Source organism: Vulpes lagopus, chromosome X (assembly GCF_018345385.1).
Source record: "Vulpes lagopus strain Blue_001 chromosome X, ASM1834538v1, whole genome shotgun sequence".
Taxonomy (NCBI): Eukaryota; Metazoa; Chordata; class Mammalia; order Carnivora; family Canidae; genus Vulpes; species Vulpes lagopus.
This window is the reverse complement of record NC_054848.1, coordinates 80,315,110-80,338,949: the sequence shown is the minus strand read 5'-3', so window position 1 is coordinate 80,338,949 and position 23,840 is coordinate 80,315,110. Positions and strand designations below refer to the sequence as shown.

Sequence of the window (23,840 nt, the reverse complement as noted above, 5' to 3'; positions counted from 1 at the left end):
TGAAACTCTATACCTGTTAAACAATAATTCCCCATTCCCACTTCCACCAGCCCCTGCCAACCTTCATTCTACTGTCTGTTTCTTAAGATTTTGACTACTCTAAGTGCCTCATTTAAGTGAAATCATACAGTAATTTGTCTTTTTGTGATTGACTCATTTCACCTAGCATAGTGTCCTCAAGCGTAATGCATGTGCCAGAATTTCCCTCCTTTTTAAAGGCTGTATAATATTCTATTGTGTGTGTATATATCTATATGTGTACATATACACGTGCATGCACAATACAGTTTGCTTATCCATTCATCCATCAACAGACAATTGGGTTGCTTCCACATTCTAGCTCTTGTGACTTATAGTCTGTTTTATCTGATACTAGTATAGCCACCATTTCTCTCTTTTGGTTACTATTTACATGGACTATTCTTTCCATCCTTTCTCTCTCAATCTACTTGTGTCTTTTGTGTCTAAAGTTCATCTCCTCTGGGCAGCATATATTTACATCATGGTTTTTGAGTTTCTCTTACTCATTCCACCAAACTCCTTTTTGATTGGAAAGTTTAAACCATTTACATTTAAAGCACTTACAGATAAGGAGGGACTTCTGTCATTTTGCTTTGTTTTCTATATGACTCATAAGATATTTTTTGTCCCTAATTTCCTGTATTACTGTCTTCTTTTGTGTTCAGTTGATTTTTTTATAGTGATAATTTATTTCTCTTTTTTTGTGTGTATATTTTATAGCAGTTTTCCTGTTTTAAGAGCTGAAACTTGCTAGTTTATCATTTAAGCCTCCTGAAAGTTGCAAGCCATTAGTAGACTCTAAAATTCCAAATAGCTCAGACAATTCTGCCAGTGCAATGACTGTCTAGGTGAAGGGATATAGTCTTGATGCTTCCTACTCCATCTTTCCAGAATCCCATCTAATCTACTTGTTTTATTTTTTTTAAAGATTGTATTTATTTGAAGGAGTGAGTGTGTGCACACATGAGAGAGAGAGAGGGAGAGAGAAAGCGCACACAAAGCAGGGGGAGGGGCAGAGGCAGAGGGAAAAGTGGGGAGCCTGACATACGAGTGCTGGATCCCAGGACCCTGGGATCATGACCTGAGCTGAAAGCAGATGCTTAGTAGACTGAGCCACCCAGGTGCCCCTAATCTACTTCTTTTGAAAATAATTTTAAAACAGAATTTTAAGAGAAAATTTGGAATAGTTCTTCATCTGTGACTTGAAGGAAAGATACAAACATAGAAGTGTGACCATCAGTAGGTTGGAGGAGAGAGAGTATAGAGGAGCTCTTCTCTGTGTGGTCAGAATCTAACATAATATTAGGTGGAGGTAAGGAAGAATTCCTCTGAAGGAGATAAGAGGTCTACAAAACCCTTGGGGAATGATCCAAGGAGTCCAGAGATTTTTTAAGAACTCTAAATTTGTAGTATTTCAGGTGTCTACAACTCTGCATTAAGGTGTGATCCTAGGTTGTAGAATTAAATAGGGATTAGTCATTCAAAATTGGGAGTTTTTAAAAGTAAAATCCAAAAACAACAAAAGTGAAATTCAGATTTTGACTTATACACATTACATTGTTTGACCGTAGGTTTACTGTTGTTCACTGGGGAAGAGAGATAAAGGAGAAAGAGCAAGAGCCAGAGCTAGGGTCCAGCCTCCACTAACAGATACATAGCAGAGGGTTGAAGGGGACTTTATTGTCCATCAGCGCCCTGACTGCCATGATCAACATTTGAATGAAGAACTGTGTAGACACAGTTATTGTCCATCGGTGCCCTGACTGCCATGATCAACATTTGAATGAAGAACTGTGTAGACAGAGTAGACAGTTTTTACTGTAGACAGTTTTTAAGTTAGTACTGGATGGATTTGTAATAGGTAGGGTGCAGTATTTGATCCCCTGACTTTCAACTTGGTCCTGAATTGTTTACCTGTAGTCTTCTGACAGTCTAAGCAACACCCCATCGACTTCCCAGTATTTGTCTCTGTCCTGCCTCTGCAGTTGAATCTTCTGTCATTGTCTATGATGTTAATTCTGCCACCTCATGATTCTAGAAGTCCTGAAAATTTGAAGAATACAGTACTTTTTGGGACTAGTGACCATTTTGCCTTTGCAACCAAAGTGACCATTCGACATTATGGCTTCATCATTTTGACATGTCATTTGCAAAGATAGTGAATTCCCATCCTAGTTTCTGAAAGTATAGATGTTCACCATTAGGCTGCTTATTCTGCAGTGTCAACTTCTGTTAAATGGGAACATCTCAAAGATCGTAAAATTGTTCAACAGATCCCCAGCTTTGACATGCTTCTTCTTGCTTTTTCTTTCAGGTTGACAATAAATGCCCTTGCCCAGAAGCTCAATGCTTATTGGAAGGAAAAGACATCCCAAGAAAATTTTGAGTCTTCAGCCATAGCCAGGCCAATACCGTGAGTAGTAAATAACAGAATATAAAGGTATTTGGGGTGATATCCATAGAGCAAATGGAAGGAACAAGAGTAAGATGGTGCTTTTCATTTAAGGAGGTTTAATTAACAAAAAAAAGGGGGAAATCACAGGTACTGATTTCATCATTCTCTAGACCTCTTCACTCTGGTTTAACATTTGTGTGGCTTAGAGCATAAATATGAAGAGTTTAGTGCTGTGAGTTTATCCTACAGGCAGTGTGATATAATGGAAGATGATGGCCATTTAAATGAGACACTCCTGGGTTGAAAATCTGGATCTGCTTCTTAATAGTTGGGTGAGCTTGGGTAAGTAAGTTACCTCACCTCCGGGAGAATTTGAAATTAGATAGCATAACATTTTTAGTATAGGACCTGGCATATAGTAGGTGTTCAAAATATTAGCAAACTTCCCTTCTCTTTGTTTTAGTGAACATTGTTGGACCTGTACCAAGAAATTTGAGGGTAAAAGTAGAGAACTCAGCATATCAGGAATTTATTGAATTTAAGATGGAGAATTCCATACAGAACCATGGATCAGGATGACATGGCTCAGTGAGCCACGAAATGAGCATAAAACAGAGTATAGAATGTGTGACAATACATGTATAATCACTTACACCACCATCGTGACAATGATTATAGAGTGTTAAAAGTTCATTTTGGGGGTTGACACCTGTGGGTTTTTTTTTAATGGAAATGATCAGGCAAATGTATGATACAAGATTTTGTTTCAAATGTAGCATGATTGGCTGTTGTGTGAATATCACTGCCTTACTCTAAAGATCTCTGCTCCTGTCTAGCCTCTGTGTTGTCAAAAAAAAGCCAACTTAGATGAGATGCCTTTTTTTTTTTTTGCCTTTTGAAACAGGCAGTGATTAATACAATGAAGCAGATGTTCATATATTGCTAGAGTGTGTGTGCATGTGTTATAAGACCTTTCTGGAGGCACAATTGTAATAATTATTGTTTATTGAGTACTTATGTACCTGGCCCTGTAAAAGTCCTTTACATGTGGTTTACATTTATTTGATCATTACAACAACCCTGTGAGGTGGACAGAATCACATTATTACCTCTTTACAAATGTAGACACTGATACACTGAGCTTAAGTAACTTGCTCAAGGGGAGTCCAGGTGGCTCAGCAGTTTAGCGCTGCCTTCAGCCCAGGGCCTGATCCTGGAGACCCAGGATTGAGACCCACGTCAGGCTCCCTGCATGGAGCCTGCTTCTCCCTCTGCCTATGTCTCTGCCACTCTCTCTCTCTCTCTGTGTCTCTCATTAATAAATAAATAAACTCTTTTAAAAAAAAAAGTAACTTGTTCAAGATGAAACAAATAGAAAGTGGTAGATATGAGGTTCAAATACAGGTGGTCAGCCCCCGAAAGCCCAAGTTCTTAGGCATGACTCTTCTGGAAGGAGGATGCAGTGAGGGGAATATTGTGCAACCCCTCCAACTACCTGTTTATTGCAAGTATGAGCCAAATGCCTCTCCTATCTGTCTGGATGGAACGATCTCCCATAATCCAGTGTAACCTGAGGCTAAGAGTTGCTAGTCCCCAAGACAGTAATAGTGGCAGGCTTCTGCAAGCAGGTCTTCTGGGTGTCTAACATGTAAACTCAAAGCTAATAGGACCTTCCCTCTCCCCTCCCACTAAGGCTGAAACTGCTTTTGGCTATCTCTGGCTCTAGATAAAACAGTGGCTGAATGGAAATACATGGACACCAGAGGTCAGACCTGAGCTCAGAGTTTAGAGATTACAAAACTGGAGCAGCCTGGAGCTAGGAGATGGGGAGCTATATATCCAAAAACATGTATGAATTCTCTGTTAAAATAGAGTTTCAAACAAGAAGAGGACATTGTGGTTGAGGGGTAGAAATACGAGTACCTTTGGTCTTTTTTATATCTTTCTGTATTTTCTAGGTTTTCTATAATCTTACATTTTTATAAAATAACCCCATTATTTAAAAAGATAAGGAAGGGGCTCCTGGGTGGCACAGTTGGTGAAGCATGTGACTCTTGATTTTGGCTCAGGTCATGATCTCATAATTGTGGGCTCAAGCCCCACATTGGGCTCCACACTAGGCAAGGGGCCTGCTTAAGAGTCACTCTCCCTCCCTTTCCTCCTTCCCCTCCCCCACCCCAGCCCCAGATTGCATTCTCTTTCTCTCTTAAAAAAAAAAAAGATAAGGAGAATATTGATCTAAGACAAAAAAGAACCATATCACTCTAGTGAAATGGCTAGTATAAGAGCGGCACAAATGTAACACACACATCATGCTTCTAGGCTAAATTAAATGTTTCTCAAATTGGCCCTTGGTGCCTCTCTGTCCTCTTTCTGCTTCTTTTCTCTAGCCTTCTCCCTCTAGTCTGCTTTTCACACTTTAGATGCTGACTGCTTCGATTATATATATGGACCACCTCTTTTCATTCACAGAGAAATACATTCACTATGAGGTGTAGGTGACCGGGTTAGGCTTCCTGCCAGGGATGGGAGTGGCTTTGTGTCTTAAGCATAGAAGTCTAGAAGTATTTTACCTTTATTTAACCCAGTTGTTGGACTGGAGTGACCATGTTTAACTATGAAATTTAATCACACTTGTAGGAATTTTTAAAAGGTTAATGTTGGGAATATCAACCTAATAAAATTTTGATTGAAGTATAAACAAAAACTTTTGAATGGAAAAAAGAGAGGACTAGGGAGTCTGCAGGGAAATGAGGGAGACTTTATGATGATGATGCTTCCGTGACTCCCACAAATGCATTTCAAATCAGTCACACAGTTGGATAGAAGCAAATAAAATGAATCTTTTGGTTTTATTTCTTGGTAATAGTGTTAACATGTATATTTATATGTATATAAATGTTTTCCTAGTTAATTAATTTTAGAGTTAAAATTATCCTCATTTGCTTAGAACAAGAGATTCTGGATAAACATTATTTACTTCCATAAATAATGGTAGCTTACTATGTTGAATACTTGTTACTGTTTTTTCATATCCATATCTGGCGTAGTTCTATTATTATCTTATTTGTGAAGTTCAAGATATGCATTTTAGATACCTGGATTATAACATTAGAGTTCTAACACACTTCACGTACAAAATTTTGTTCTTTTACTTTTAGGGTGTGCCTTTCTAACAGAAGGGCACAGAGCTAGGATATACACAGTCATACCTCTATTTTCCTTCATTCAGGAAGATTCCTGACCAGACATGGGTACAGTGCGATGAGTGTCTTAAGTGGAGGAAGCTTCCTGGCAAGGTTGATCCATCTACATTACCTGCAAGATGGTTTTGTTACTATAACTCCCATCCAAAGTACAGGTAAGATTAGGACTCAGTACTGTGGCAGAGAAAATTGCTGATTTGTCTCTATATTCTAAAAACGCTTTTTAAGAAGGTTTTTCTTTGAGTATAGTACCTTTTATTCCCATGACTCGTTCATTCCATAAGCGGAACCCCTCTCTATTTCACTCATTTTGCCCACTAAAATACTTTTCATCTCCAGCCCACACTCTTCAGCCTAACACCGGAGCCCCTTGCTAACTGATCCCACCCTACCTATCCAGCCTCATTTTCCACTGTATTCTTTAGCCAGGCCTGTGGCTCCAGTGTTCCCCACATGGGCCATGACTGTTCCCTCCTCTGTGACTTGACAGTGTCATTCTTCTTGTTTACGATGACTTTCTGCATTCCATCTGCCTATCCAAATCATATCCATCTGGGAAGCTGAAGTATTTCTGTGTGATATACTTCTCCTGTTGATAATAGTTTACAGTCATTTTATGCTGGCTTCCTGTGGTATTTAATTCTTGACATTTGTTCAATACGGTTTTGTATTTTTTAGACATTTTGCTTATGTATGTACTTCGGCTCTTCAAGAGATTGTAAACTATTTGGGAACAAGGGCTCTCCCTGGGCAGCAGTGGGATTGTGGGACTGGAATGTGGGATGGAGTGCTTGGGAGTCTCATTTCTGAAGCCTGAATCTTCAGTCAGTTTACACATAGCCAGGATATGTAGACTTCCAGGACACTGCCTCCTTATAAAATGGGTATACCATAGCGTTTCCAGTTATTACTAACATTTATATATTTGTTCCTAGGATTGCTTTTGACCACTGAATACATTTTTGAGTATGCCTTTCGGTGTTTACTCATAAGATTCTCTTCCTTGTGCTTTACATATAGCAGATCTCTTTCCATTTATAGACTCTTCCTTTCTCTCCTCTTTGCTAACCTCCGTTGTGTTGTTTTTATGACGTAAGCTCCTAATCCCTTATTGCTTCTCTCTGTCATAGCCTCTGATTTTCTTCTTCAGGCATCATCACCTCATTTAGCTAGTCTCATGCTTCTAGACTGCCCCTTGGGAATACCTTCTCAGTAAATGAGGCAAAAGACTCAGGTTCTGGTCTCTGTAATGATTTCTTTGTATGGAACCTCAGGCAGGTCTCTCCTGTGCTGGAAATCCACTGTGTAAAAATAGAGCTTATGCCTCTTACTGTCCACCAATAGTAGGATTTTTGCAGGTGTCAGGTACTTTGAATGTCTTGGGAGAAAGGTAATGTATGCACCAAAAATAATTAGGTGACAGTGTGCCTTGAACTAAGAATTGCTACATGCTAACTTGGCACACAGGTTTTGTAATGTGGGGAGAATCTGAACTCTGTAATGTCAGGGGATTGTTATTAGCCTCCAAGACCTACCTTGTTAAGGCTATAGGGAAACTAAAGGGTAAGACCAAAGGGCACATGTTGTTTCCAAAAGATGATTTCTTCTCTGTATCACAGGAGATGCTCTGTTCCAGAGGAACAAGAACTCATCGATGAAGACCTATACTTGAGCAAAGCTAAGAAACAGTTGAGTATCTTTAAGGTTCTAGATCATACAGCCGACGGGCCTGACCCTTCCTAACAGGACAGGGAAGTTTTGAGAAGAGAGATTTCTTTCTTTCTTTCTTTCTTTCTTTCTTTCTTTCTTTCTTTCTTTCTTTTTCTTTCTTTTTCTTTCTTTCTTTCTTTCTTTCTTTTTCTTTCTTTCTTTCTTTCTTTCTTTCTTTCTTTCTTTCTTTCTTTCTTTCTTTCTTTCCTTCCTTCCTTCTTTCTTTCTTTCTTTCTTTTTCTTTCTTTTGTGTTTTTTTTTTGGCTTTGAATGAGTTCCCTCTCCCTCCCCTGTTCTCCCAATTCTTTATTCCTTCTAGTCGTCTCCTGTGTATCTTAACTAGTGATTGTTTTTTGTCCCTCCCCTCCCCCTCACTCTTTGGGTGGGGGCAGTTGACCTCTCTCCAGCATCATTTACTCAGTGGGGCCCACTAATTTGGCAGGGACATTATGAGCTAAGGCTACAATTGGTAATCCATTTCAGACAGAGAAATGCCATGAGTGAACTAAATAGCCCTCTTATCTTCTCCTAGAGATCAAGCCCTTGAGAGGAAGAAGCTGCTGGTGGACAATGAGAACCACCAGGTGAGAGACAGTCTGCCCTTTTTCTTTTCTCATGCAAAATTTTCCCCCAACAGAGGACATAGGTTGAAGGAGGCAGCTGTCTTGAGAGCTGCATAGAAATAACGAACCACTGCTTCTGGTGGTCTTTTTCCCATGGGATCTTTTGACTTTGCTTTGATCCTTTGATCTGCTGTTACTGATTTTCAGATCACCAGAAATAGAAGAGCCAAAGTCATTTATTTCCCAGATTTGGATTTCGCACTGATACTGGACAGTCACGTTCAGTGTCACAGAATATTCAGGATTGTGCATCCTCGTACAGGCTGCTCTTGTTTTTCCTCAGTCTCATTTCTTCCAGAATTCAGGGGTGATTCCTTCCTCCTTCCTCTCTGGGAAGAAGGGGTGGTTCTCTGTGCCCCTGCCCTATCCCTGCTTCCAGGCTGGCTGGCTTTATAAAGACTCTGCTGTTTTGAATTTTCAGGAGCACTGTCTCTCGGACATGGTTGCCCAGCTCCGGACGCTGAAGGGTGCAATAAGGTTGGCCGTCCTCTCAGGGACAATCCTTTCCTGACAGCCACCATAGCACCCATGTATCTTCCCCACCCAACCTCGCCTTTCTGCATGATTTTCCTCTTGACCCTCTTTCCCAAAGATATCTGCTAGTAGCATGTTAGATGCACCTTCTCCCCCACTCAATCAGGGTAGGTCAGACTGGTGAGGATAGAGGCAATCTAATACTAATTCTTCTGACATCCAACCGAAAGCCAGGTATATGAACATAACAGGTTTCATACCCTCATGTCTTGGCCTAAGAGTCTGATCTGGAGATCAGGAGATTTCCTGGGACTGCCCTGTCCTCATTCAGTTTACCTCCCCTTTATATTCATCCACCTTCATCATTTATGCTGTCTCCATCAGCTGGCTCTCCCACAAGATCTTAGATGCATGTCTCTGTGTGTGTGTGCACTGTGATTATGTGTTAGTCTCTTGCATGCATTTCTCTGAAACCAGCCCTGACACTTGCTGCAATGCTTAGCCCCTCCAGCCCTGCCCGCATCACAGATCTCAGAGGAGTGAAAACCCAGCCTTAAACTGGGCCACAGGAGAAAATTAGATGGTGATTAGGGGGCCTGGGTTTATGTTGTGGGTTGGGAAACTCTAGAAGCCAGTAAGTGAGTTAGGGAGGTCTGTAGGTGTCCAGCTGCTAAGGTTATAACCAAACTGGGCTCAGTGTTCGAGTGTACATAACTGCGCGCTGTTTGTTTGCCATAGGAAACCAGTTGTTTTTTTTTTTTTTTTTTGGCCAAGCTTTTCTCCTAGCATCTGAAGGATTGACTCATCCTTTGGTGTTTTGTTTGAAATTAGGATTATTTACGAATCACTTCTTTGTTTGCTAGGTATTTGTTAATCCACTGAAGATCCCTGCTATTCAAAATGTGGATGAATTGAACAATAAGACAATCGGATATGAGGGAATCAATACTCCTAGCTGGCCTCCATCTGTTGGAGAAGAGAGCAGGACACCTTCTCTTCAGCTTAAGCCTCTGGACTCCAGTGTTTTTCAGTTTTCCAGGTGGGTCAGAAACATAGTCTCTTCAATAATAAGCCTCCGGGTCCATTTTCCTGTAAAGTCAGCTGGTATGGTTATCATGTTTATGTTTTTCCTAATGTCTAGCAATGGACTTTGGGGGAGACGCACGATTTTGGGTCAATAGAGTTGTGTGTTGCATGTAATTGCATGTTTTCAGTATTACTGCTGAAACTGCTATGTCAAGTCTGTCTGTCTCTCTTTGGAAGTAATCTTCTGACAAGTACTCTTTAATGTGTTATGTAGTCACATTACATTGGGAACCATGTTAAGTGAAACAATGGACATGAAAAGTCTTTGAAAAGCATAATGTACAATCCAAATGTAAGGTGATGTTACATAGAGAAGCATTATTTCTCTCCCCTAAGTTGATGAATATAGAAGTCCTGTGGGGTCCCCTAGGCCTAGCACATGTTGGCCACATATCAAAAATAACTATTAGAAGTTTGCTGTGAGGCAAGCCTTCTAGTTCGTTGTCTCCTAGAATCAATTATGAATGTGAGTTTCGTTTTGGGTTTTACTTGTCCATCTTCTACCACCTCATTGGTATAATTTTGTTAGTCTTCATAACAGGAAGGAGCATACCTTTTATTTTTCTTAAATAACAGGAGTATGTGAAGTGCTGAAAGATATGACTGCCCCTCTACTACCATGAGACTGGAACTCAGGACTCCTAATATGACTTGCCTTCTCCTCTCTACTATGCTTCTCACTTCTGGCAGGGCCAAACCATAAGGCAGGTACAGAGTTGCTCCCTAACAGTAGAAACTAATGTAGTCGTCGATTATGTGACTATTATGTAATGGGTTGTGACTTTTCATTGACCCTTTTCATTTGGGGTATCTTTTAATATATTCTAGGTTAGAAGCAATGGAATACATATCAAGGTGAAAAAGTAACTCCTGGCTTTTTCCCCTAATGATACTGATTCTTTTCCTTGTCTCTTGCTTCATAGGTGAGTCTTTTCAGCTTCTCACCTAGACAAACATCTCTGCATGTGTGCAATCCCCTATTCTGTGATTCTTCACAATTAAGCCCTGTAGATAACTGGAAGGACCCCATGACTCTCCCTGAACATGAACAAAAAGTCTCAAGAGGAAGTAAGCTATTAGGAGTGAAACTAATAAAACTCCAAAGGAGAGCAGCCCGGTGGCTTAGCGGTTTAGTGCTGCCTTCAGCCCAGGGCCTGATCCTGGAGATCCGGGATTGAGTCCCACGTTGGGCTCCCTGCATTGGAGCCTGCTTCTCCCTCTGACTGTGTCTCTGCCTCTCTCTCTCTCTCTCTCTCTCTGTCTCTCATGAATAAATAAATAAAATCTTTAAAAAAAAACTCCAAAGGAATTAAATGAGAATCTGTGAGCTCATCTAGAACAGTGCCTTGGAAGATAGTAGGCACTTGGTAACTAATGTTAAATTGGAGCCCTAGGGAAGGAGCTGGTTCTAACATAGAACTGTGCAGCAAGACCTAGTCCAGCCAGTCTCAGGGCCTTGAGTCCAATTCCACTCTGTTCCCATCCATAGTTTTCTACCCCCCACTTTAGGTCCAGAGTGACATCCAGTAAAGTGCTGTGCATTTTTGAAGCACATTGTTGCTTTTCTACTTTGATCTCCTTGAGGTGATCATGCACCCGAATTGCCATTGGCATTTCAAGGTGTTGTTGCTCTCAGAAGGCTATCCTTTCCCTGCTGGGACCACTTTCTTTTGCTTTTTCTTCAGTGTCTCTTTTCTTACTCTAGAGTGGTTTCTCGTCCACCTGAAGGAGATAACAACTGCTGATACATAAATGTGTGTATTTGATGAGTGCAGTATGGCAGTACGTCCATTGGGTGGCATACTTCATCAATCTGTAATGGGATTTCTGTATGAAATATTTATGGAACTGCTATGTCCAGATTTGGGTTTTGGCTGTAGAGGACGGGTAAACTGCTTCATTCGTGTATAATTTTAATTTGAGAATAATATCCTTTCAAGGGAAAGACAGAATATGATAGTTGATGTTGCTAATGTCATGCTTTATGTAAGGTCAGTAAGCTGATTGTGTCATTATAAGCTACATGTATAAGGAGATTCAGATCGATTGCAGAGTCTGCCTTTTTTGTAGGGAGAATTGAAGGTATGCTAGTTTCATAAAACATACAGGGTTTTCTTGGTAAAACAATGTTAATGAAATAATAGGTTTAGTCAGGAGTTACAAAGGTCTCCTTTGTTATTAATCAAAACCTGAAGCTGGTAAGAGTCCTTGGGTCATGTAGTACAGCCTTCCAACTCTAGATTAAATAAAGCCCACACTACACAAGAGAGTTTTTAAAGGTTCTAGCAGGGTAAGTTCTGTGACCCAGCAGGGGCCTCAGAGGGGTCATTGGAAATAGCTTTGTAAGTTTCACAAACTAGCCAAGGGGATGGGAGGACTTGCAGTGTAGAATGGACTCAGCCAGTATGTAAGCAAGCATAATCTTCCTGCTTATTTCTGTTCAAGGAAATAGTTCTTTTTGTTCATTCACTCTGCATACATTTGAGTGCTTGCTGTATGAAAGGAAATGTTCTAAGGCAGTCATGGAATCAAGAATGAAGGAGCTTATGGTAGTCTAAGTTAGATACATAAGTATCTCCAGTACATGCTGGGTTTCATATGTGTGGTTGCAAACTTGATATTTAAAGTACCCACTAGCATATGGATAGAGGAGACAATTAGTAGCTGTAATTTATTTAGATATTTAGAGACCCCTTGAATAAACTATACATCAAAGGCTAATTTAAATAGTTCATGTTTTAAAAGGATAACAAAAAAAAGAAATTACACTGTAATAGTTGAAGGAGTTGAAGACAGACTTTCTGATGTGTCTAAAGGCATATTTGAAACCACAGACACAAGGTAGAAACAGAAGAACAATTTTGTTAAGTGAGTAAGATTGATTCAGCAGCCAGTATTAACAGTTTAATGAGAGAGACTTCCAGAATGGAGAAATGAGGAATGTGACAGACTCTCACCAACAAATAACCGTCTGAGTGGAAAATATTTTTACACAAAACAAAACAAGCATTTGAAGCTCCTGGGGATTGTCCCAGAGGCTTACAGCAAATAAACATCCATTCAAGAAAATCTATGAAATCTCGGAGAGAACGGCAACAATCTTCAGCATTGAGCTTGCTGCCATCCCCCTCCAAGCTGTATTTTACCCAAAAGGGGGGAAGGGGGGGCTCAGGGAGCTCTAATCCAGGTGGTTGTGGTCAAGAAGCTAGGGACTCCTCTTTCCCTTGCTCCCATTCTACAGCTATGGTTTCACCACGGTCAGAAAGACCTCCAACATTTCACATGTTCCCCAGGTCTGTCTTGCAAAAGCTTTCTTCTGGACCGACCCAGTAGGACTGGGTCTCTCTTCTCCCACCCAGACCCCATTTAGGGTGGAAACACTCATCTAGGGGCAGCATGCCAGCAATACCAGACTCTTATTGCCCCAGCCACAGCTTGCATGCATATAGGGCAGAGGTTCATACCTGAAGAAGCAAGCCAAGAAAACATTGAAGCATTCTCAAAAATAATGGAAGTCTTGGTGAACCATAACTGAGGACACTCATAGCTCTATGATACACATTACAACAAGCAAAAGGGCCAAGCAGTCAGAAGTTTGGTAACAGAGCAAAGGAAAAAGTCAAGGAGACCTCTCCTGGGATCACAGTCAGCTCTGGTATTAGCAAGGCTGTGCATAAGCACAAGGCTACGGTTTACTCAGGAGCAATCTGGCTAGGACATGAGGTGGGCTTTAAAGCAGCCCTCCAGCCTCACACAGATCAAACAACAAAGGGGACAGGGCCCTCACTGGCAGTAGGGGCTTAAACATGGCCTCTGAGGAACCACTGACTGAACAAGAAGCTTTTCTGACCCAGGGGCAACCCCTAGGAAACCATACTTAAAAATAAATCACACATACATATCCTGGTAGATGGGAAGACTGTGTGCATGCTCAAAGTTGTGCCCTTTGAGAGGTGATTAGAGAGGGAAAAGTCAAGCCACTTCTACTGGGCTGGCTGAACATGGGGCAGAAGTAGATTCCTTGAACTGTAATAGCAGCCTCCAAAGCCACACATACATCCAGTGGTAAAGGGTAAAAATCTAACTGGCTAAGAGGACTTAAACATAATCCTTGATCAGTAAGTGGCCTGATGCTGACCCCAGGGTGACTCCCACGTTGCCAGGTGAGAGAGAAAAACCCAGAAATCTGAGCAGGAATATTGGAGGCTGCATCCTGTAGCAGAAGTAGATTTCATGGAGACAGTTCAGCCAAGTCACTAGATAACCAACCAGGCAAACAACAACAACATCAACCACTCAGGGAGATGGTAGCAGTATCCAGAGGTGCTATACTGTGTTACGTAAAATATTCATATGTCAGAGCACCTGGATGCCTTGGTTGGTGGAGTGTGCGACTCTTGATCTCAGGGTTGGTAGTTAATGCCCCACGCTGACTGCAGAGATTACTTAAAAATTAAAAAAAAAAACTTATAAAATATCCAGTCATCAGCCAACAATTATGAAACATGCAAAGAAACAGGAAAGTGTGACCTGTAGATAGGAAAAAGCAAGAAGCAGATAATAGAAACTGCTTTTAAAGAGGCCCACATGTTGGATTTAGCCCACAAAGACTTCAAGGCAGCCATTATAAGGAAGGGATAATTCGGTGATGGGCATTGAGGAGGGCACTTGATATAATGAGCACTGAGTATTATTTGCAATTAATGAATCACTACATGCTACCTCTGAAACTAAAACAAACAAACAAAAACAGTGGAGACCAGAGGGCAGTAGGATCACATATTCAAGGTAGTAAAAGAAGGAGTGTCAAGCAAGAAGCTGAAGTCCAGTAAAACTATCTTTAGAAAATGAAGAGAAAAAAAAAAAAGAAAATGAGGGTGAAATAATATATTCCCAGGTAAACAAAAGCAGATGGAATTTGTTTCTAGAAAAACTGCCTTTCAAAAAATACTAAAGGGAGTTCTTTAGGCTGAAAGCACGTGATAGATACCAAAGAGTAATTCAAACTCAAACTCACATGAAGAAAAACAAGAGTACTGGCAATGGCAATTATAAAAGGCAGTATAATGGCGTTTTTCCCAGTCTCTATTCTTAACTAATTTAAAGAATAATTTCATAAAACTATATGTGTGTGTATATATATATATATATATATATATATATATATATATATATATATGATTTTATATATGCATACAACTTTATTGTTGGGCTCATCCAACAGACGTAAATGTTTGACGATGATAGGATAAAGAAGGAGAGTAGGACCAAAGCAGTACTGGAGTAAGGAAACACCATAGTAAGAAATGTATTTTAAAATATCCAGATATACAGGAAATATGCCTTAGATTCAAATATATAAATAGGTTGAAAATAAAAGAGTGGAAACAGATATACCATACAAAAGCTGGAATGGTTATGCTACTATCAGACAAAATAGACTTTAAACAAAAAATGTTACCCAGAAATCCAGAGGGACATTTCATAATGACAGGGTTTATCAGGAAGATGTAACAATTACACTTCTATGTGGACCTAATAAGAGACCCCAAAATATATGAAGCAAAAGCAGACAAAATCGAAGGGAGAAACAGATATCAATAATAATTGAAGACTTCAGTGCTCCACCTTCCATAATGAATAGAAGATCAACAAGGAAACAGAAGAATTGAAGAATGCCATTAACCAGCTGGACCTGACATAGACATATAGAGCACTTCATATTCTTCTCAAATGTACATGGAATATTCTCCAGGATAGACCATGTGTTTACAAAACAAGCCTCAATAAATTGAAAGGATTGATAGTATACAAAGGTTTTACTCTAATCACAGTGGAATTAAATTAGAATCACCAACAGAAGGCGATTTGGGAAATTCACAAACACATGGAAATTTAACAAAACCAAAAGCTTTTGCATAGTGAAGGAAACCATCAACAAAATGACAAAGCAGCCTACTGAGTGGGACAAAATGTTTCCAAATTATATATCCAATAAGAGGTTACTAATACCCAAAATATATAAAGAACTTAACACAGCACCAAATAATTTGGTTAAAAAATGGGCAAAGGGCCTAAACAGACATTTCTCCAAAGAAGACATACAAATGACCAACAGACACATGAAAAGATGGTCAATCACTCATCATCAGCAAAAGGCAAATCAAAACCACAATGAGATATCACCTCATACCTGCCAGAATGGCTAAAATCAACAACACAAGAAACAATAGGTATTGGGGAGGATGTAAAAAAAGGGGAACCCTCCTGCACTGTTGGGAATGCAAACTGGTACAGCCACTGTGGAAAACAGTATGGAAGTTCCTGAAAAAATTAAAAATAGAATTACCATATGATCCAGTAATTACACTGTTGGTATTTACCAAAGAAAATAAAAACACTAATTTGAATAGATAATATGCAGCCCTAGGTTTATTGCAGCATTATTTATAATAACTAAGATATGGAAGCAGACCAAATGTTCATTGACAGATGAATAGATAAAGAAGATGTGGTATGTGCACACACACACACAGAGTGAAATATTACTCTGCTGTTAAAAGAATGGGATCTTGCCACCGCAGCACTAGAGGGTATAGTGCTAAGTGAAAAGTCATATATAGAAAGACAAATACCATTTGATTTCACTCCTATGTGGAATTTACAAAACCAAACAGGTGAACAAATTTAAAAAGAGACAAAAAAAAGAGTCAAATAGAAAAACCAGACTCTTTAATATAGAAAACAAATTGGTGGTTGCCAGAGGGGAAGTGTGGGGGGTAGGTAAATAGATAAAGGGAGTTAAGAGTAGACTTATCTGGATGAGCACTGAGTACTGTATAGAATTGTTGAATTGTTATATTGTACATATGAAGCTAATAAAACACTACATTAACTATACTTCAAATAAATAGCCACTGAAAAATTTAAGAAAGCAATTAGTAAAATGACTCCATTTATAGTAGCTTCAAGAATACAGTATTCAGGAATAAGTTTTAACAGAAGTGCAAGTAAGCCTTGGAAACAAAACCATAAAACATTATTGAATGAGATTAAGGAAGAACTAAATAAACGGAAAGACATTTCATGTTTATGGATCAGAGGGTACAGTGTTGTTATGATGGCAGTAGTCCCCAGATTGAGCTACAGATTCGATGCAGTTCCTGTGAAAATATCAGCTGTAGACAGACAATTAAGGTGTATGATAAAAGAAAAAATGAGAAGAAACCAGCTATGTAGTTGGAAAAGAATTCCTGGTATGTGAACCCAAAATTAATCCTTATTAAATGAGTGAAGACAGGTCTAGAATAAGAATCAATCCCTAAAGGGAAGAACCAGACCGTTACTTATAGAACTAGTTAAGTACTAGAACCACTCAGTAAAATCCACTTCTTTTCCTCTCATTCACACAGTAGTTGCTTTCTGATTTCCTCTTAGGTGCAGATTTTTGTTCCTTTCTTCCCACCTCGCAGTTAGTTAAGCTCTATTCTGTAGGGGAGCTTATACTTTAGTCCTTCCGGTAGGGAACATACGAGACACACACACACACAAGGTAAAAAGTGATGTATATTATAATAGAGAGCTAGGGTGCTATAGGAATTCAGAAGTAGCATTTGAGCTAGTCTTAGACATACAGTGTTGGGTTGGAGAAGGGCATTCCAATCAAAACAAGCAGCATGAGAAATCATGGGGCATTTCTTTTGGCTGGCATCTTTCAAGGAAGTTAGGGCCAAGTGATGTCCCAGGTCTGCCACTGACTACCTCTATGACCTTGAGAAAGTTAACCTCTCTACATCTGAGTTTCCTCTTTAAAAAATTCTGACAAACATACCACCTACCTCAGAGAAAATGGAATGAGACCACACACGTTAAACCCTTATCACACTGTCTGACACAGAGTAAGTGCTCAATAAATATTTTTTGTGGTTCGGAATGGAACACCAAGCTAAGACAGACGTTTAAACTTTTATGTTGTGGGGAACAACAGATAAAGATTTCAAAGAAGGGTGTAACATAATCAGGGTAGTGCCTTAGGAAGATTATTAACTTGACAGCAGGTGATCAGAGGTGAGAAAAGGGGAGACTGGGGAGAAGCCATTGCAGTGGTTCAGGAGCAGTTACATGAGCTCAAACCTGGGTGTCGATAGCCCATAGAACTATATAAAATTCCTGAGTTGGCTGGTGTCATCCCACAGATCAGAAACCTAGGAGAGGGGACAGGTTTGAAGTTGAAAATAAAAGGCCACTTTTATACATCCCGAGATACCGGTGGGGACCACCAGGAAGGAATATGGGATGGGCAACTGGAAGTGCACCACTAGAGACCAGGGCTGGGAGGCTATAGCCATGGAGTTGTGTGAGATTACCCAAGGAGAGAAATACAGGGAGAGGTGATTAAGGGCAGAACCCCTAGAAATGGGAAATGGAAGAGAAGGGAGATCATCATGGGGATCCCTGGGTGGCGCAGTGGTTTGGCGCCTGCCTTTGGCCCAGGGTGCGATCCTGGAGACCCGGGATTGAATCCCACATCGGGCTCCCAGTACATGGAGCCTGCTTCTCCCTCTGCCTGTGTCTCTGTCTCTCTCTCTCTCTGTGTGTGACTATCATAAATAAATAAAGAAAAAATATTTTTTAAAAAAGGGAGATCATCTGACTCCAATTGCCTTTCATAGAACTGTGGTGTTGCTATCTGGTATCATCCACCCTTCCTCCCTACCTCCAAACTGACTGTTCCTCTGTCTCGCTGCATACCACAACTACACGGACCCTCTGCAGTGGCCCCTAGCATGCCAGAGAGGAATACATTTGGCCTCACCCTGCCCCTAAATACTGTTGCTTTCCCCCTAAGGTTGACACAGCAATTTCTGTTAAGATGCAGACCAGTTTTCTTTCCAGGAGAACCCTAGTTTCGAGGGACATTCAGGGCCCTGTGAGAAGCCAAGTTTTGAGATGTCTTACAGATGTTCTCAGAACTTGCAGAGACGAGTGGGCGGATAGCCTTGAAATACTGTACTGTGACGTGGCTGATAGATAATATGCTGGACTCTTTCTCATCAAAAATTTGAAAAGTGGTTCTCACCTCGAAATGTCATGGTTTTGTGCATGGAGGGCCAAAATAGTTCTCAGGGTAAAAAGGATGGGGGAGGAAAAGAGGGGGAGGTCCCATCCTCCTGGCTGATTTTAAATTGCCTATAGATTTCATTGGCACCAGATTCATTGGTTCCTTTGAGAACAGTTAGTACGTATAGCAGCCAGAAATGGAAGGCAATTTGAGATTCCTATCCTGTACTTTTCCTGAAGAAATGAGGGAGTGCCTGTTTGCCCTGGCAGAAGGGAGTTCTTTTGCCGTAAGAGGGAAATGACTTGAATTGGCCGATTTAACTTGTTTGTTTCCAACAACGACGACGAGGGCCCTGTGTTTTAATTAACTTTTACAAGTGAATAATGGGCAGTAGTCACAATCCAGTTGGCTGGCAAAGGAACTGCGTGGTGTTCTGTTGCAATAATAAAAAAAAATGTGCCTAAGTCTTTGAAACTGGAAGGTTTTTGTGACACTTTAAAATTAACGAGCTGGCTCAGTTTTCCTCCGCATACTCTACTAGGCTTTTTATGACCTTTTTTTCCATTCTCGTGTCAGAGGATTTTGCATGTGTGTGTGTGTGTGTGTGTGTGTGTGTGTGTTTCTGCCTTTCTTTGCAGTTTGGAGACTTCTGAGTTGGGCTGGTTTCAGTCCTACTTTCAGAATTCTTACCAAGGTCAGTCAGCCTGGTCTCACTGTATATCCAGATGCTAGCTCTCATACCTTTTGATTTCACCTCTCCCTTCAGACTGGTTGCTGTCTCAACAAGGTGGATGAGTGCAGAGTTTGGTGTTCCAGCGGTGGGGGCAGGGGTAGTTAGAGTTGTATTCCTAACCCAAACTGAGTGTGGTTAACAGCTAGAGTCTGCTCTAATACATGGAGTTTGGAGAGAGGCTCCAAAGGAAAAGAATATGCCTAGCTTGTATTTCAACAATTTAATTTAATTTTTAATTTAAAACTAACATTTAATTTTCCCTCCTTCTTGCAGCAAGTACAAATGGATTCTGGGAGAGGAGCCGGTAGAGAAACGCAGAAGGCTCCAGAATGAGATGACAACACCTCCTCTAGATTATTCCATGCCTGGCCCTTACAGGAGGGCTGAGGCAGCTGCCGTCTACCCAGAAGGGGAGAACAGCCACGAGAAATCCAGTTCAGAGAGAAGCACCCCGCCATACCTTTCTCCAGAATACCCAGAAGCAAGCAAGAATAGCAGTCAGAGCCGGGAGGTTACAGTGCTGTATTCAGGGGCCCCAGACCACCACCATGGGTCCCTGCTCCACGAAGAATTAGAAGACCAGATGCCCAGGTTGGTAGCAGAAGAGTCTAACAGAGGCAGCACAAACAAGGAGGAGGCACACAAGGGACCTTTTGTAGCTGTGGTCGGCGTCGCCAAAGGCGTCCGAGATTCGGGGGCTCCCATCCAGCTGATCCCCTTCAACAGAGAGGAGCTGGCCGAGAGGAGAAAAGCCGTGGAGTCCTGGAGCCCGGCACCCTACTCCTCTGGGGCCTCCGGCGCAGCCCCAGCTACGGCCGCTGGGGGACCAGGCAGAGGCTTCGACGAGAGCGGAGGCCACAGCACGCCCAAGATGAAGAACCACAGGGAGCTAGAAGAACTGAAAAGAACCACAGAAAAACTGGAACGTGTTTTGGCCGAGCGGAATTTGTTCCAGCAAAAGGTCAGGGCCACACCTTACTTCTGGGACTGAGAGAGCGTTTTAACCTGGAGAGCCCAGAGACGAGGCTCAGGTGGATTCCCTGGCCTGGGAGGCCTCAAGGCAAAAGACACCATTGAATCGTTCTGTGCCTTGTCTCTTATTGAATGAACGAGAATGGGCTTCCCCTCCCGTATTTGGGGGAGTTGGGAGAAGGTCCCTAAGTGGCCCATGTATGGAGTACCCGTGGAGTGAATGTATTAGGGGACACACCTTGGCACGCTCGTAGCATGTGGGGGTCATTGCATTTCTGTTTCTTGGACTGCAGGTGGAGGAGCTGGAACAGGAGAGGAATCACTGGCATTCCGAATTCCAGAAAGTCCAGAGTGAATTGGTGACCTACACCACCCAGGAGACCGAAGGCTTATACTGGAGCAAGAAACACATGGGCTATCGCCAAGCTGAATTCCAGATTCTGAAAGCTGAGCTGGAGAGAACCAAGGAAGAAAAGCAGGAACTGAAAGAGAAACTGAAGGAGACAGAGACGCACCTGGAAGTGCTGCAGAAGGCTCAGGTCTCCTACCGGACCCCAGAGGGAGATGACCTAGAAAGGTTAATTCCTAGGGTTTAGTTCTCAGTTTGTGAGTGCTAATGGGAAAGCAGGCCTTAGGACCCGCCCCCCCGCCCCCTGTCACTGGCCATAGATAAGGGAGGAAGCCTTAATTTAGAGACCACCAAGGATCGAGGATTTACCTAGAGAGCTGCAGTCGGCCTCCCCGTGCTCAATAATAGCACCACGCTTTCTTCTTTCTGCCTACCTAATGGATGCATCATTATTGAGGAATGTAGGCCCGCTTTTAAGGGGCTTCATTTGGTTCTGATGGCTAATGACTTCATGTCATCTCTTCTGCCCCCCTCACTCCATCATACAGGGCTTTGGCCAAGCTTACGCGGCTGCGTATCCACGTCAGCTATCTCCTTACTTCTGTCCTCCCTCACTTGGAGCTTCGTGAGATCGGGTTTGACTCAGAACAAGTGGATGGGATCCTGTATACGGTGCTGGAGGCAAATCACATACTGGATTGAGCACCGGACTATATACTCTATATACCCTTCTGTACCCTACCCTGCTCTTTTGTCTTCTCTGGTCTTCTCTTATCTTCACTTCTCCCTCCCCTCCCCTCTCCAACCATCCCCTCCCTTCTTCCTCCCTCCTTCTCCCCCTCATTCCCCCTCTCCCCATCTCTCTCCTTGTGTGTGTGGTCTCTTTCTCCTTCTCACCTTTATGCCTTATGTAGAGAATATTTGAGTAAATCCTGGCTCTTACTCAGTCTGCTTCTTATTCAGTTTTGGTGTGGAGAAAGGCTAGTTTCATAGGCTTTCAGGAGTTCCAGGAACAGAAAAGCAATAGTCACCAAGCCAGGTGACCTGAAAGCTTTAATTTTCATGACGTAGATACTTGACCTGTTTCATATCCTTTCTGAAATGGTTTGTATGCACTTAGGTTCAATCAGTCAGCAAATACTGTGTCCAATGGAGTAGGTGTTGGGAGATAAATTAAGAAGTATAATTCATGGTTTCAGCCTTCAAGAATCTGAACAACCTAGTTGGAAACACAGGACACACACCACATTAACTAACTGGTACAAGTGAGTGATACAGACATGCTAGGGAGGTTCTGGGGGAGGAAGGTGAAGGAAGGCTTCACATCAGAAATGGGACTTAAACTTAGATTTGTTTAAAGAACAAGCATGACCACTCTGGCAACAGTGGCAACAATGGTGGTTCTTTAGATGATAGGACTATGGTTGATATTTTTTTCTTCTTGCTATCTTCCTGCCTTTTTCAAATTTTCTATAATAAACCCATTATTCATCTTACATTGGAAAAAATAAATTGTTTTTAAAAAGAATGAGCAGGTTTGGATTTAGATCTCAGATGAGAGACTCTTGAACATATAATGTAATTTTATATTTATGATTGATATTATATTTAGCATCACCTCCGGAAGAATAGCATGTCCAAAAGCAGGGGAAAAGCTGGAATGTGAAAAGCACATTCATTTGGTAGAAGCGATGGGTTCGTGTAAAGGGAACCAAGGTTGAATAACAGCCCATCTCCCCAGCCACACACAGTATTTGCACTTTCATAAGTTCTGAAAAAGAAATCAGGGCTCCCAACTCAAAAAATATGTGCCACCAGACTGGGATTTCATGTAGTAAGGGAGCTATTTTAGAGCAGGGAGATCTATTTACTATCCCTCACTCAGAACAGTGCCGAGGAAGGGGGCTGCTCTCCCCTTACTATTACCCGAAAATAGTAAAACCTATACCCTTGTAAAAGTAGACATTTTGTTTACTCATTGCTTTATTGTGTTTATATAGAATGGACTCTCCAAAAAGTTCAAGGCACTCTTCATCAGACGTTGAACGATGAACACATGAAAATATACCAACAATGAAAAGAAGTAGGAAGGGAGAAGCAATCAAAGTGGGAGAGGTGGGGCGGCAGGATCAAGCAGTGGCAATAGGATTAGGTAGTGCCAAGGAATGGGCCAAGGAATGTTTTGGAGATCTGTTCACTTTTCCCATGCAGAGTTACTTTGGAAAACCCTCCCGAGCCAGGTACTGTCCAGTGAGACCGTAAGGAGTGGGAGGAGGCCTGAGCCAGGCTCCACCAGCAGAACCAGTGCTGATAGTTACCCCGGGCCCCACCACCCATCCCCGGGCCCTCACCTCTCCGCAGCTCTAGCCTGCCACCTGATTCATCTTCAAGCCAGACATTTGGGGCATGATATCCAAGGCCCCAGTTGTCTAAATAGAAATAAGTACTGAAATGGGGATGGCGGTGGGTAGGAAGCACATTCAGCTATCCTCTCAGCAATCCTTACTCTTCAGAGGGGGTGCTGTGCAAAAGTGGGACTTGGCCTGGAGGCAGGCAACACGGATGGAAGGTGGTGTCAGAAAAACATTCATAGTGTTGAAGGTCCAGCCTGTGGTGGAGGGAGTGAGCATGTGCGACCATGTGTTGGGTGAGTGAGGGGCAAAGTAGGAAAGAATATGGGAAGTTGGGCTCTTAAGAAGAAAAGGGGGGGTGCCTGGGTGGCTCAGTGTCAAGCAATTGCCTTCAGCTCAGGAATTGATCCTGGGGTACTGGGATAGAGTCCCGCATGGCAGGCTACCCATGAGGAGCCTGCTTCTGTCTCTGCCTGTGTCTCTGCCTTTCTCTGTGTTTCTCTCACAAATAAATGGATAAAATCTGTAAAGGGGAAAAAAAAAGAAAAAAGTTGGAGAAATGTCACCACTCTTTATGAGCACTTACTCCCCGTCCATTTCCGAGGCCCAACCCAGAGGGCTGCTTCCAGCAACAGTTTACGTGTGTGACTCCATTTACTACAATGCCGATTCCAGAGCTTCCCCTTTGTTACCTATTTGCGGTGAAACCACGCCAGCGTGAGGACCTTTTAACCAGTGTTAAATGCCATGATAGAGAGATTAAAGAGTGCCCCCCAGCCTTACCAGAGTTGGTCCAGCATGGAGGCATAAGCCACCCAGAAACCAGAAGTGGGCACCTCCTCCTGGCTCTCCTCTTAGG

At 41.9% G+C, this 23,840-nt stretch overlaps 1 protein-coding gene across 3 annotated transcripts in view; it reads left to right on the top strand.

Moving 5' to 3' along the window:
- The window catches only part of MORC4 (MORC family CW-type zinc finger 4), a 54,097-nt gene extending 31,364 nt beyond the window's left edge, over positions 1-22,733 (top strand). For 2 of the 3 annotated variants that reach the window (XM_041741536.1, XM_041741538.1), the window contains 8 exons: positions 2,336-2,434; positions 5,649-5,777; positions 7,242-7,310; positions 7,865-7,916; positions 9,293-9,468; positions 19,583-20,270; positions 20,575-20,858; positions 21,179-22,731. In XM_041741536.1, the coding sequence (XP_041597470.1) occupies positions 2,336-2,434; positions 5,649-5,777; positions 7,242-7,310; positions 7,865-7,916; positions 9,293-9,468; positions 19,583-20,270; positions 20,575-20,858; positions 21,179-21,332 (1,651 nt within the window). In that variant the 3' untranslated portion in view covers positions 21,333-22,731. Of the gene's footprint in view, positions 1-2,335; positions 2,435-5,648; positions 5,778-7,241; positions 7,311-7,864; positions 7,917-9,292; positions 9,469-19,582; positions 20,271-20,574; positions 20,859-21,178 lie in introns of all 3 variants that reach the window. The other variant, XM_041741537.1, reaches the window with a different exon arrangement.
- Positions 22,734-23,840: the final 1,107 nt, after the last annotated feature.